This window comes from Asparagus officinalis, chromosome 3 (genome assembly GCF_001876935.1).
Source record: "Asparagus officinalis chromosome 3, Aspof.V1, whole genome shotgun sequence".
In the NCBI taxonomy this organism is placed as follows: Eukaryota; Viridiplantae; Streptophyta; class Magnoliopsida; order Asparagales; family Asparagaceae; genus Asparagus; species Asparagus officinalis.
In genome coordinates, this window is record NC_033796.1 from 88480493 (window position 1) to 88495028 (window position 14536).

The 14536-nt window shown below is 34.4% G+C and overlaps 2 protein-coding genes and 1 long non-coding RNA gene across 4 annotated transcripts; 2 read left to right on the top strand and 1 right to left on the bottom strand.

The window, feature by feature from the left end:
- LOC109834443 lies at positions 7 to 5742 on the top strand. Its single transcript, XR_002245576.1, has 2 exons — positions 7 to 402; positions 5359 to 5742. It is a non-coding gene; the product is annotated as an uncharacterized LOC109834443 (long non-coding RNA).
- On the bottom strand, positions 6982 to 8427 carry LOC109835407. The gene is made up of 3 exons (XM_020403383.1): positions 8236 to 8427; positions 7910 to 8143; positions 6982 to 7603 (listed from the first exon to the last, which is right to left on the bottom strand). The coding sequence occupies exons 2-3, from the start codon at positions 8125 to 8127 to the stop codon at positions 6982 to 6984; spliced, it is 840 nt and encodes a 279-aa protein (XP_020258972.1). The 5' UTR covers positions 8128 to 8143; positions 8236 to 8427.
- On the top strand, positions 10055 to 14326 carry LOC109834447 (two-component response regulator-like PRR1). 2 transcript variants are annotated; one of them, XM_020402466.1, is made up of 6 exons: positions 10055 to 10322; positions 12243 to 12404; positions 12496 to 12629; positions 12740 to 12916; positions 13208 to 13289; positions 13363 to 14326. In XM_020402466.1, exons 1-6 carry the CDS (start codon positions 10205 to 10207, stop codon positions 14205 to 14207), a joined length of 1518 nt encoding a protein of 505 aa, XP_020258055.1. In that variant the 5' UTR covers positions 10055 to 10204; the 3' UTR covers positions 14208 to 14326. The 2 variants fall into 2 exon arrangements, with proteins under 2 accessions (XP_020258055.1, XP_020258056.1); XM_020402467.1 differs by having other exon boundaries at positions 10056 to 10322; positions 13366 to 14326.

Below are 14536 nucleotides of genomic sequence, written 5' to 3' on the forward strand. Positions count from 1 at the left end.
GTCTATATTTGAAAGTTTGGAGATCAATTCTAGGTTATCAGACTTGCAAAAGAAGGTAACTGAAGTAAGGGGTGAGATGACTTCTGTGGCTGACGTGTGCGATGTGGCGGAAGTTAAAGTTGAGATTGCTGAATTAAGGAACGATGTGGCTCAGGTGGAGGAATTGCAAAATGAGGTTTATCACCTGAGGAGCAAGATGGCTGAAATGAGAAGAGAGATGGCCGAGACTGCTCAGGTAGGTGAATTGCAAAATGAGATATATCAACTGAAGAGCAAGATGGCTGAAATGAGAAGAGAGATGGCTGAGACTAGAAGGATGTTTGCTGAGATGAGGAGGTTTCGGGATGAAATGCACGTTCGCAAAAAGAGGCGCTAATATGGGTATTAGAGCTCTCTGGCTTGGTAAGTCACCATCTATGTGAATTATTTAAGTGTTTGTAAATGGCTAATATTGATTGATATGGGTAAATTTCAAAATTTAGCATAAACTTTGGGAGTTTTTGCACAAACTACCATTATAAGCCTTATTTATTAGAGACAACGACAATGTACTTCCAAAACTACAGAAACATACCATGAATTATTGGAAATTGTTGGGAACTGCTTTAGGTTCTTGGCTAAAAGTTCTAAACTAAGCCTTATGTATATAACCTAATATGACAAGGATACCCATCACTCTCGTATACCAACCCACGAAGTTTATGAAGATAATGGAGAAAATATAGAAAGTACAGAAGGCAAAATTCTCTATAGCATGCACATGACAACTTACCCTAATTGCTGCCATCTGTGGTAGTTTAGGGAAAACAATTTATGGTGGTGGTCTTTAATGTAGGAGATTAATGGTAGTTTTGTGCAAAACACGCCAAAAATTCACCATAGTTCTCTGAAATCTAACTTTTTTTGTCCCCTTTTGTTATACTTGTATGTTAAAGTTAAAACACAATCCAGAACTCAAACCAAGTGACAGCGAAATGCCATGGATGGCTAAAACTGAAATATTGAGGCATGCATTGGCATCGGTGGTAGATTGAGAGCTAAACTACACTAAGTAAATTAATCAAAAGCATAGGAAATGAACACGATCATATAACGTATACATCACTTTGATGAATCAAGGTCTTGGTTGTGTCTCAATTGGTGTTTGGTAAAATGTTTTGGATCATTCTTTTATTTAGAACTACATTTTGAGTTTAAAGAAATGAGTGTAGTACCTACTAAATGTTAGACCCTAATGCCACTAGGAAAGAAGTAAGAACCCTAGAAAGGGGTGAATAAAGTTTATGCTAATCTAATCCGATATTAATGTCAATTAAAAACTAATTAACAATATATCCTAGCAATTATGAATATACAATAAGATATATGCAAGGATAAGTAATATAAACAAATGTGAAATAAACAAAAACAAACAAGAGTGATAGTGCGCAAATAAACCAACACAAACACAAGCAAATGATCATGGAGTTCGGTCCTTCCGACCTTCGTCTCCGCTCCCCACTCCCTGGGAGAAATCCACTAACACACCGGGTTTTCGACGCTCACCAGAAAACGTTTACACCTCACACTTGGTTTTCTAGCTTACCGAAAATTTTACAATCAACACTCTTGCAATCCCACTCTACACCCTCTAAGTGTTAGTCTCTAGCCCGTATCTCCCTCAAGTGCTCGGAATTACGACCTACATCTAGATTTTACTACTGACGTTACTCCTCTTTGGACAACCCCGTCTCTTGCCATACACCCCTCTCTGTGTACACGTGTATTACAAAGTGTATCCTCACAATTAGGCGCACAAGTACAAATGTTTGTCTTCTAACTAGATGAGAACTCAATTAAGGTTCACTCTCAATGTTATAATCCCACAACCCCAATATATATTATGTATGCAAATGCAATAAGCTTAATAGGTTGTGTGTGAACAATGAGTATAATCAAAACAAATCTAAACTCAATTATGAAAATCTAGCTTATAAAGATGATAATCAATAAACAATGTAAATACAAAGCTAGAAGTTGAGTTTAGAAAAACTTCTCTAAAATGACAAGAGTAAGAGAGATTAATTGAAGCTCAAACACCAAGAATTGATCTTCACTTCCTCTTGTGAAAATATCTTCACAAACCAAGCTTTAAACAAACTAAACAAACTTTAAACAATTGTTAAACATACTTAAACTCTTTTTAAAACTCTCTTGGTCTTTAAACAAACTAAACAAACTTTAAACAATTGTTAAACATACTTAAACTCTTTTTAAAACTCTCTTGGTAGGTAGGAATGATAAATGCAATGGGGATATTTATAGGCTTGAAGAAACCAGCCCAAAAACCAAGAAAATCCAGCAACATGATAAGAAAACAGAAAGCTGGAAAAAACTAGCCGTTGGGTCGTCAATCGATACAGTTCATCAGTTGACTGATGAGCTGACCGTTACATGTCAGAAACACGTCATCAGTTGACTGATGAGCTTCGTCAGTCGACCATTGACCTCATCAGTCGACTGATCAGTCGACTGAATAAGAAACAAAAACTTTCGACTATTCTAGGCGATTTCTTCAGTCGACTGAACACATGTATCAGTCGACTGATAACGTGTTATCAGCCTGTTTTGAATAGTAAAAACCAACTTTGAAGTGCCTTAAAAAATAAAAAATAAATTCCAAAAAATATAAAACTTTGGGAAAAGTTTATAAACATGAATATGAACATGTTGGAAAAGGAATTTTTTAATTTGCTCTTATCATTTGTGAAATCTCAAAAATATTCAAAAACACTAAAATTATATATGTGTGTGTATTGAGCTTAAAGAATTGCACACAATATATATAAACCTATACTAAGAATACCAAGATAGAATCTTCTGAAGTTTGAATTTGATTGGTTGACTTGATTTGCATAGGCTTCAATATCATTGTAGCTCATTTTCCTGTGTATACTAAACAACACAAAACAAAATACTAAAAACAATATTAGTCGTAAATTGTTTGTTAAATCATCATCAAAACAAGAAGGCCAACACTAAATATTGGGAATTGTGCATAAAAAACCAAATAGTTAGATTTGAATCCTCCCACTTCCGTAGATGTGTTTTTTGCATATAAACCTAAAGCCTTACCCCCATGAATTTTTAAACCCATAGAATTTCATGGTTTTACAATGTTTTTTTCCTTATAGACCCAAAGTTTGCCGAATTTATTTTTGAGCCCACATACTTCCAACGAATCTTTTGTCTATAAACTCGTTCACTTCCTAAAATGTTTTTTACCTATGACCCAAAGTCTTACGTTCATTTAATTTTAAACCCACCCATTTCGGAAATCACTCTTAAACCTAAAACACTCCGCAAAATTAATTTCAAGATCATCTGTATTTCAACAATTTGCTATAAGGTGTCAGTTGCTAAATTTTGGGAATTTGCTATAGAGTTTAGTTCTAAGCAATGAAACATGTTATATATTTTTAAACAAAATGCTTAAGCTATTATTTCATAGGTTTTTTTTTCACACTCATGCTACATCATCGCAAACTATAGACGATTTTTTTGCCTAATTTTTGTGCCATGTTTATGAAGTCAAGTAAATGGAATATATAAAATTTCATCCATCTAACTGTTGCATTATATAAATTCAATTTTTTACCAACATTTATTTTTAAACTCATCTACTTCACGAAGTAGTTATTTGTCTATAAACAAAAGTTTACCTCTTCTTAATTTTTTGAACCTAGAAACTTCTAAAAAAAAACTCTTTAGATCTATAATGTTTAATAAAATTAATTTTAAACTCACTTAGTATTTCAACAATTTGGTATATGGTGCAAGTTGTTATGTTTTGGTGTATTTTTTTTTCTTTTTTTTTAAGTGGTTAGTATACAATGCATTTTTAAACCTAATGTCGCGCATTGTAGTGTCAATTTTGCTCATTTGAAACTGGAATAAGTGAACCGACCACTCTTAATGTGACTGTAAAAACTCACGCTCTTTCTAGGTGAAAATAGATAATTTATACTAATATGTTTAATGTATTGTAATTGATAAAGGTTCAACTTTAGTTAGTAAAGTAGTTGATTTTCTGAGTCTGCACTTCAACTTGAGATGTGAGATGAATGAAAGGTTTGAAGGAGTAAGAGTGTTGTCTTTTAGCTAAACATTCTCTAACTTGACATGCCTAGGCCAAACCGAATAAATCAAAGCAAATCGATAGAAACAAATTTAATTCAGTATGGTACGGTTTGACAAAAAAAAAGTCAAGACCGACCGAACCGACCATTCTATTACCCCTAATCATGGCTTTTACTATGAAAAAAAAATCATGAGTTGCTCAGTCTTATCTTACTTGCAAAATAGAATAGAACAAAGGTGAAAAGCATTGTCAAATATCATGCAAAGATTAAACAAACCTATTATTTGAAATATTGCTTCATTTTGTGGTATGTGATATTGGTATTTTTAAGTTCAACCCTTGAGAGCCGAGCACAATTCACTTATAGAGTTTTGACACTTTCTGGATAAGATTGTAAACGTGTGCTAGGATACGTCAATATCATGCAACTCTAATTAGTACTACTTAGAGTAAGAATACATTGTTTGGATAGCTTATGTTTCCATCTACACAAATAATGTATTTAAGCATGTTAATGAGTTGTTATTTTTTTCAAATATATCATAATAAGAGGTATTTGCCCAAAGAATACCATAACTGAGAAATTCTACCAAAAAGACTTCTTTAAGATTCAATATATTGCATATGTGGTTCTTTTTTCTGCACAATTGCCATGATTTAGATGGTTTTGTTGTCATCCTTTAAGATGTAGTTTTAACTAAATGGTCCAAAAATAAATAACCAAACACCCATTTTTCGACCGCATCCAGGCATCTTATAGTTCTTCTTCATTTCAATATCAAATTCTCGAAATGATGTATACATCAGAAGATCATGCTCTTCCTCTATTGACTTTTCATCAATATAACCAAAAATAAACAGTTATCTAGTTTATTATTATCGCCGAATGTATTACCTTATGTTAAGGTGTGCAGTAGTTTTTTTTTAACACTTTCTTGAGATGATTATTTTTTCACCCATGATGTTGTGATTATTAGTAATCCTGATGCATGCCTCCTATCCATGCAAATTATGCATTTGTTTCCCCCCAAAGTTATGTCTGATCACCTTGATTTTTATCTCCTCTGCATGTGTATTTGCGGTGAACGCTCCCTTGTCAATCAAAACTGAATAAGGTTTCCTACACGATAAGAATCTTATTTGTACTTTTAAAAAATTTTGCCACCAAATATTTTCATTTAATTTATATATATGGACGTGCATTGATTTTTTACGGAGTTTGTTTGATTTGTATGCAGTTGGGAGTCTATTGACAGAAGAACTGCAGCGTCGCTGTGAGTGAAACAACAAGGCCAGCCAACGTGAACATATTATGAAGAAAGTTAGGCTTTTGGTCGTAGTTATTGAAACTCTAGAAAAATATAGGAACTTATTGTTTAGCTTCAGTTTTATTTTGATGTAGGCAATTAATTATTGGTTCTCATTTTGGTGTTGAAGTAGAAATTGTACTTCTCGGATATGGCTTGCTATACTTTCTTTTCTTTTGTGTGTCTTTTATGGGTCTTTTCTCTCTCTCTCTCTCTCTCGGGCATAGTTTCTTTATTTTGACAGCTCTAATCGTACATGTAAGAATAATAATCCTTTTAATGTTTGAATATGGGTTCATGGTGTCTTTTGTTTCATGTGAGGTGCGAGCACAGACAAATAATATTAAAATATTTATATCATCATAATATCCTCAACATAGTTCATTTGCAGCTGGAGAAGAATTTGGTTGAATTTGCCTTTCAAGCAAAAAATTTTCAATGTGCATTTCAAACAAGTAAGATTATTAAGTGGGGGCTCTCATGATCCATCACATGGTCAAAGGGGGGCATATTCATGTTAAAGCAAACTGTTACATGATCCACGTCATGTAGGATGACAGAAGAAGAGTTTTCTTTCGAAGATTAATTGATAAAAGTTATTAGAAATCTAGCATAGAGAAGGATTTTTTTTAAATTATTTCAGTACCTGTACATATATACATATATGTATATATGCATATATACGTGAGGAATATGGATATGCTTTTTTTTGGTAACTAATATGGATATGCTTAATACCAAACACTAAATTTGGTGCTTGGTATTGAAAAATGGTTATTTCTCGTTGGCCTATTTAATAGATGAGTTGACTCGTTTAATAATCGAGTGATCAAGTGAAGACCATTTTTTCTCATGCATATAAACATGTTGTCATTGAAGAGGCTACTCAAACACTTTCTACGAATTCAAAGAGGCTCAGATGAAGAGAAAAATGTCAACATGCCAAGGCTAACACACACAAGGAGAGCAACAAAACCGATGGACTAGGCCACCACTGAGACCCTTGAGGCTTAATACATACGCATCAATTCGTATAGAACAAAAGAAAGATGGTTATGGAGTTTGTACTCAGGGATGATAACGGTCAGAATCAGATGGTGAGAGCTGCTATTTGGCAGGAAAATACGACAACACCGTTACAATTTTTTTTTGTCTCAACCTCTAAAATTTATCTCATTCTTAATTTTGGGACAATCACGAGGAAAGAGATAATTTTGAAACACTAATTTATTAAATATCTAACATATGTTAATTGTATTGCAATTTATAATACATCTTAATTATATTATATTATAAAATTCTATTATAACTTACGATAATAAAATATTATATTATATTATCTGATATAACATTATTATATATTATTATTACATATTGGTTAATAATATTTAATATATTATAATATTAGTATTATATTATTATAATATTACTTTATATTATTTAATATATATTTTATTAGTTAGAATAAAAATATTATTATAGTATTTTTATAATATAAAATATTGTATTATAATATAGTGCTTATATATTTAATATAATAATATATTAATTATATTATGCCCATGCAACAGAATTGACCCTCTGAATGCTATCCAGGTATCTGAGTAAGGGTCTAGGGATACCTTCCCCTGCTATGGGACTCCATATCATAGAGCATTGGTACAAAATTTGTAGCAGAGCAAAATCCTCGATATCCCGCTTTTTGGTAGATTCAACAAGCCGTTCAAGTAGCCCTTCAAGATGTTTACGTTGGCTGGTTTCTGATTTTTTTAACTTCTTACCCTCTTCAGAAATGAAAAGCTTAGCGAAGTATTCCAGCCATATTCTGCTTCTTGAGTCCCTATTGTTCCTTATGTCCTCCCCATAAATTGGGAAATAAGTATGGTTGTGGACCCATTGCAAATCAAAACTAACATTTTTCATACCCCCACTTTTTGAATCAGGTATACAAAAGGTGTTATTATCTCTATCGAAAAAGCTCAGCAGCAGCTCAAGGGTGGGCCGATCAGCCGCAGGAGCCCCAAACAAAATGTAGTGCTGAAATATAGAACCGCAGTATGCATCCCTATGCCACTGACGGATCTTCGGGGCAAGGCGCTTCATAAATGCCCAATAAGCCCCGATATTGGCCGTTAACCTTAGTGTTTCTGCTGAGCCTGTTAGAGCAATTTTTTTCCTGCAAAAAATTTTCGAATTTGTACGTTCAATAAGACATATGAAACAATATTAGACCTAGCACTAACGGGAACAAAATAGAGCTAACACGTAATATTATAGAACTAACATTGGACTCATATTAGAACTAACATTGGACTTAAACTAGATCTAACGTTGGTATAAATTTAGAACTAACATTGGACAAAGCCTAGAACTAACAATATTGGGTTAATCTGCATTGTCTCTTCGCAGTATAACATAAGCCTAGAACTAACAATATTGGGTTAATCTGCATTGTCTGTTCGCAGTATAACATAACACTTACTGTTTTTTTGAGGGGGGTTCGTTGGTACGACCAGCCATTGTCGTCCTCCTTTTCTGGTCTCGCCATTGTAATGCCTCCTTTTGCATTTCGATTAGGGTTTTCGTAGCTTCCGTAGCTTCCTCCGTGCTGCCACCCGCAGATGAAGCGCCTTTTCCTTCCAACTCGGCTCGGTGCCCGACCTCGTAGTCGTTACTGGATTTTTCCGTAGACGACGACATTTTTCCGGCGAAAACCCTAGAAACGTTGAAATTCGTACAGAAATTAGGAAGATGAAGAGTTCTTGATGACGGTGCTAGGTGGAAGAGAGAGAAAGAGAGGGAGAGTACTTGTAAAGGTGAGGGGCACATTAACCCAGCTCAGTCCCATCAGAGGGCAAGATAGTAACTTCCGCTGGGCTTTTTCTGAAAAGAGTCAATTCGGGGCCTCGTCGCAAATACTATGCGTATTTGGGGCTATTCCACATGGGGCAAAGTACAGGGGGGCTAGTCACACGAAGTTCCCACTTTTGGGGCCTGGACACATTTTTCCCTAAATTTTATCCCAAATTATTGTAGTTCTAGTTTCAGTTCTATTTGACTAACCCACCCCCTAAATAATATAATATCTATTGGTGAACATTATTTTCAGGGATAATGTATTTGTTTAAAATCCATTTTTTTTAATAATTCAGTCTAGAATCTAACCCAAAATTGTGGAACTATAACCTCTCAACCATCTGAATCATCCGCTGTAGATATGAAAAATAGTAATACTATGCTCCATAACATTAAAATATTCTTCATGTGAACGGAATATTTGAGTTATTTGATATTTCACGGTCCACTTAATGGCTAAAAACACTCTGCACATAGATACTATCCACATTCACTAATACACTATCCACTCCAAATGCAGCCACTACTATCCATTTTATATTATTAGCATCCATAGAACCAAAACCAGACCTCATCGTAGGGCAAGGATTCTCTACGTTTTTAATTGTAGAAAATTTCTACAAATAGTTATGCGAATTAATTATATTGAATCATTCAATGGGTTCAATAAATAAAGGAATTTTTTATAAGGGAATTTTTTAAAAAGACCGATTTTGCTAAATAATTAGCAAAATCGACCATTTTTCTAATTGTTTAGCAAAATCAACATATTTTTTGTCAACAAGCCAAAAAGAGGTCGATTTTAAAAAACGTCCTGCTCAGAACATACAGGACTACTAGTCCCGTATGTTTTTGGCACACAAATGTTATGCCCATTAAACCCACATTGTCGTATGGAATTTTGACATATTGGTGTGCATATGACATGTATATTGTGTTGTGATGTTCTGAATTGATTAAACTTGTTATTATCCGGTGTTTATTTCATCAGATTTGTGTTGTGATGTTGTGTATTTTTTAGATTTGTGTTGTGAAAATTTTGTGAAAATCAATGTGGATTTGTGTATTTTTAGATTTGTGTTGTGAAAATCAATGTATAAAATGTGGATAATATTTTTTGTGAAAATTTTGGTCAAATAATACTGTATATGAAATTAGAGGCATGTGCATGTTTTGTCTCTGCCCAGCAAACCCACGGGACTAGTAATCCCGTGGGTTTGATGGATATAACATTTGGGTGCCCAAAACATACGAGACTATTAGTTCCGTATGTTTTCTAGGTGAACTAATCGGTGATTAGTTCACCTAAAACATACGGGACTACACCGATTAGTTCACCTAAAACATACGGGACTAGTATTCTCGTATAGTCGTATGTTCTGAACAGGGCGTTTTTTTTTAAATTGACCTCTTTTTGACCTGTTGGCAAAAACGAAGTCGCTTATGCTAAATAATTAGCAAAATAGTTGATTTTATTAATTATTTAGCAAAATCGGTCTTTTTAAAAATTTCCTTTTTTTTTTATATAATTTATAATTGACTATTATTTATGGAGTTTACTGAAGACGATATAATTAATAAGTTGTAGATGTGGTGCATGATCGTAACCTTCATCCTAGATTTCGTAGCAAGAACTCATGGACCCTCAACGCCTGACGCGGCATCTACTGCATCGCACGCTGACTCAGCTCCCCACCCTTTTGCACTTTTGGGCCCACCTGGCGCCCGCTAACGTGCGCCCCCACCCCTCTTCGTATTATCCAGCCTCCCCAAAATAGCAAAAAATCCCCAAACTTCTGCCTTTAACAAATAAAAGCCCCCCACTTTATTCAATGAAAACTACAAAGACAGTGAGCCAGTGATGAGAGATACTTGATTTTTGCCCTAAAGTTTCTTTTTTGGGTTTTTTTTCCGATCGGAGATGGAGAGAAGCCGCCGTTTTTTGTTGGATCGGAGCAAAGTTAGGATTTTGCTGTGTGATAATGATGCTAAGAGTTCTCAAGAGATTGTTCGGCTCCTGAGTAATTGCTCGTATCAAGGTACAAGAAAATGCTTTGTTTTGTTTTATTTTTTTTCCTATTTTTTTGTGCTAGTAAAGATCTAATTATAGTAGAATTGGTCGTTTTAGGGTATGGGATGTTCAAATTGTTGTGGCATTTAGTGAGGAAAAGGCATAGAATTTACCCCTAAAATCCCATGTTGGATATTTAAGATATTTACTTGTAGACTTTTTTTCCAGATTTGGGAATGATTCACATCTCTCGATCTGGGCAAAGTCCTTTTTATGTATAGGTTGTATATAAGGGTCTGTTTGTTTGCCTAAAAAAGTGAGAAATCAAAGAAATGGAAAACTATTTCTAAGAAGAATTGTTTTGGGAGTGTTTGGTTTGCTAAAAAAAAGAAGAAAATCAAAGAAATGGAGATGAGATGAGATGAGTTGTCACCTTATTATAGGATGATGTGAGTGATTTTTTTAAGAAAACTTGTTTTGATGCTGTTTGGTTGGCAAAAAAAAATAAAGAAATGAATTATAAGAAACCTATTTCTTGTAATAGGTTATTTTTTTTTTGTTTGGTTCATTCTTAAAAATAAGAAAATAGATGAGATGAGATGAGTTGTCATTATATTATTGGATGATGTGACCCACACTTAAGAAAATTACTTTCTTAGCTTTTTGGAAGGAAATGAGTGGAAATGAAATGTTAATGAGATGAGATGAGTTGTCACAATCTTATTGAATGATGTGAGTGATTTGAAATGATGAGATGAGATGAGTTGAGTAATATTATGGATGAAAATAATATTTTATTAGATGTGGTGGATGAGTTGTTGGATGAAAATAATATTTTATTAGATGTGGTGGATGTGATGGATGAGTTGTTAGATAAAAATAATATTTTATTAGATGTGATGGATGAGTTGTTGGATAAAAATAATATTTTATTAGATGTTGTGGGTGAGTTTTAAGAATGGAAATTGATGAAATTGTACTTTTTGAGTTTTCTTGGTTTTCATTTCTATTTCTTAGTTTTTTAGGAAATAACCAAACAGGCCCTAATCTACAATACTTGTGGAAGGAAATACAAAAGAGTTTATGCATCTATCTAATTCTTCATTAAAAATCAAACCAAATCCGTAACTTAAGATCTTGATGGGGTCTAGAAGAAGATCACACGAGTGACTAAAGGCAGAAGCTTTACATAAAGCTTCATTATTGCTGCGGCCAAACACCAAGCAATAATGAAGAAATTTTCAAGTTGCGACGTAGGAAATGAGGGCGATCAAAGATACTTGTCGTGCAGAAAATAGACAATGGTAATGATTCTACTTAAGGTACTACCTCGATATTAGGGTGCAGAGTTGATTTACTTCTCTCTGACAATTATTAAATATGATTTAATCTCAATACTCAACAAACCGAAAAAAATGACTTGATGCTTGCTTCATTAGTAGTTTTAATCTCTTAATTTGTTCAAATTTATCTGCTTAATTTTATTATTAAACATTTAAAAGCATCAAAACTGAATTAGCCTAGGTAAAATGTGCGCATAAAATCAATATACTCCAAAACCATATTACTACCTGCCAAATTCGTGTCTTTTATGTGCACTGATGCCTTCTCAAGATACTTGTCCTTCTCCTACCAATCATCACCTAAAAGAAAAAAATAAAGGATAGTTTATTAATGAGGAAAATCTGTTTCCGATTTCATCCTGTTATAGTTTTTCTTAACCAGTTACAAAGAATTCCTGAATGCACTGGATAAATACCTGAGTAGTTCAATGTATAGTTTACGAGTCTAGCAATTTAAGGTTCATGAGAATTTAGAGAATCATTTGTGCAACATAAAAATCACATTGACTGTTTTGATAAAATTTTCATGATTTCATAGCTGTAATATTAAGATAGATTAGCTTGAGAAACTTCAGAGGAATAATTATGATTATTCTTTCTCCCAGTTACTTCTGTGAAGACTGCCAGACAGGTGATCGATGTGCTTACTGCTAATGGGCCAGATATTGACATCATCCTTGCTGAAGTTGATCTTCCTGTGGCCAAAGGCTTTAAGATGTTGAAGTACATAAATAGGGACAAGGAGTTGAGGCGCATTCCTATCATTAGTGAGCTCATTATTTTCTAAAACTAATAGCATTTACTTTAACGGCCTCTTATGTTCTCTACCTTAAAACATTGTCTTTTTGTATTTTGAAGTGATGTCTTCTCAAGATGAGGTTTCAGTTGTTGTCAAGTGTTTGCGGCTTGGAGCAGCTGACTATCTTGTGAAGCCGTTACGGATGAATGAGTTGTTGAACTTGTGGACTCACATGTGGAGAAGAAGGCGCATGGTCTTATCTGCACTTAATTTTACATTTTATATGTTTCTTGAAGTATATTATTTATAGGCAGGAAGGATATTTAGAACTTAGCATTTTATGTTATTTTTCCATCATTGCAGCTTGGACTTACAGAGAAGGATGTAGTTGTCCATGACCTGGAGCTGGCAAATTCAGACCCTAGTGATGCCCACACAAATAGCACAATTGCACTGTCTGATGACACAGATGCAAAACCAAGCGAGGGTATTTGTCAGGACCTAAATGTAGCTGATGTTGTAGAGCATCAAGAAAATGAGGTAAAAATGGATTATTAGTGCAATAAGTTGGAATTCAATATTTGTAGAGCTAAGTAATAGTTATGATCGAACGTATTAGGGCAATAAGTTGGAATTCAATCACAAATTCTTATTATTATTCGATACAGTTTAAAGTTCAGTTGAAGCCAGGCTTGTATTTCTATTATGCTTTAACCTGTATGACCCACCTGAGTCTTATAAAGTCATTCCCAGCATGTCATACAAATTCCAGAGCTCTTTCCTAGATCAAATTCATGCTATACGAGATCTCATTATGCTTTGGCTTTTCAGCCTAATATTTCTCCTTTAGAGCTTGCCCAAAAGGCTCGATTTGAGAAGGAAGCCTGTACTGTAGAAGATAGCGATCTTGCAAGTAAGCCTTAGTTTCAAGCATCTATCTCCTTACTGCTTTTCAGAAAAGAGTAATAACATCAGTATCTTATCAGCAGGGAGTTTTTCATGTCCAAAGAAGACTGATCTGAAGGTTGGGGAATCTTCAGCATTTTTAACGTATGTCAAATCAAGTGTACCAACAAGTAATGGTGACTATATCCATGTAAGCCATAATTCTGCTCCATCTGGACCCTTGAGCATCGAAGAAAATCATCTTGTAAGAATTAATACCGAGAGTCACAGCAATAGTTGGCGACAAGAGAGCTACCCCAATAGAAGCGTCTATGTGAGTAATGGCGAGAACATGTGCAATGTGAACAGATTTCCAATGCCAATGAAAATTCCTGTAATATGTGTCTCTTCTTCCAACACTCAGCCACAGTCAAGAAGTGAGGGCCAATGTGATGTTTCTGGTATCCATCCAATGTTCCCTTTCCCTGTCTTTTTGCCCGGAATGATGGACCAAAATATGATGGCCTCATCTACTCAAATGCATAATGCACCAGCCATTATTCCTCAGTATAATGCTCTTCCTCAAATTCCACATGTACCTTTAATGCCCCCTTTTTCGTATCGTCCTGTTGGTATAAATTTGCAGTCAGGTCGTGTAGCAATAATGAATTCATCTGCACATGAAGTTAATTTTGGTAGAACTGAAAGAAGAGTGGCAGCACTTATCAAGTTCAAGCAAAAACGGAAAGACAGATGTTTTGACAAGAAGATTAGGTATATTAACCGAAAGAAGCTCGCTGAGAAAAGACCAAGAGTTCGAGGGCAGTTTGTAAGGCAGGTGAATGGTGTAGATGTTCATCGTAATGATTCTTCTGTAGATTGTGATTCTGAAGAGGAAGATGAGGAGCATGTATCTAGGGATCTTGAACCTGATTCTTCTCCATAACACATTGTTTCTGAATCCTGACATTTCTTATTTGCATACTTACGGTGTTTTCTGCATGTTACTGATGAGTTGCTCTCAGTGGTATTTAAAGAATCTCAGGGACATGAAATAATCCAGTATTTGGTTGAATGTGAAAAGAAAGGCATCCACATGGTATCCTTTTACATCCTTAATGCCAAATATTTAGATGTGCGCTCTATGCAAAGTAAGTAGTTCATTTTTAGATGCATTGTATTCTTCCTGAACATGATTGTTCTCTGATTAGCATACCCTGATAAATAACGATACTTGCTCTTTCTCCAAAATAATTGTTAGAATCTTATCCAAGT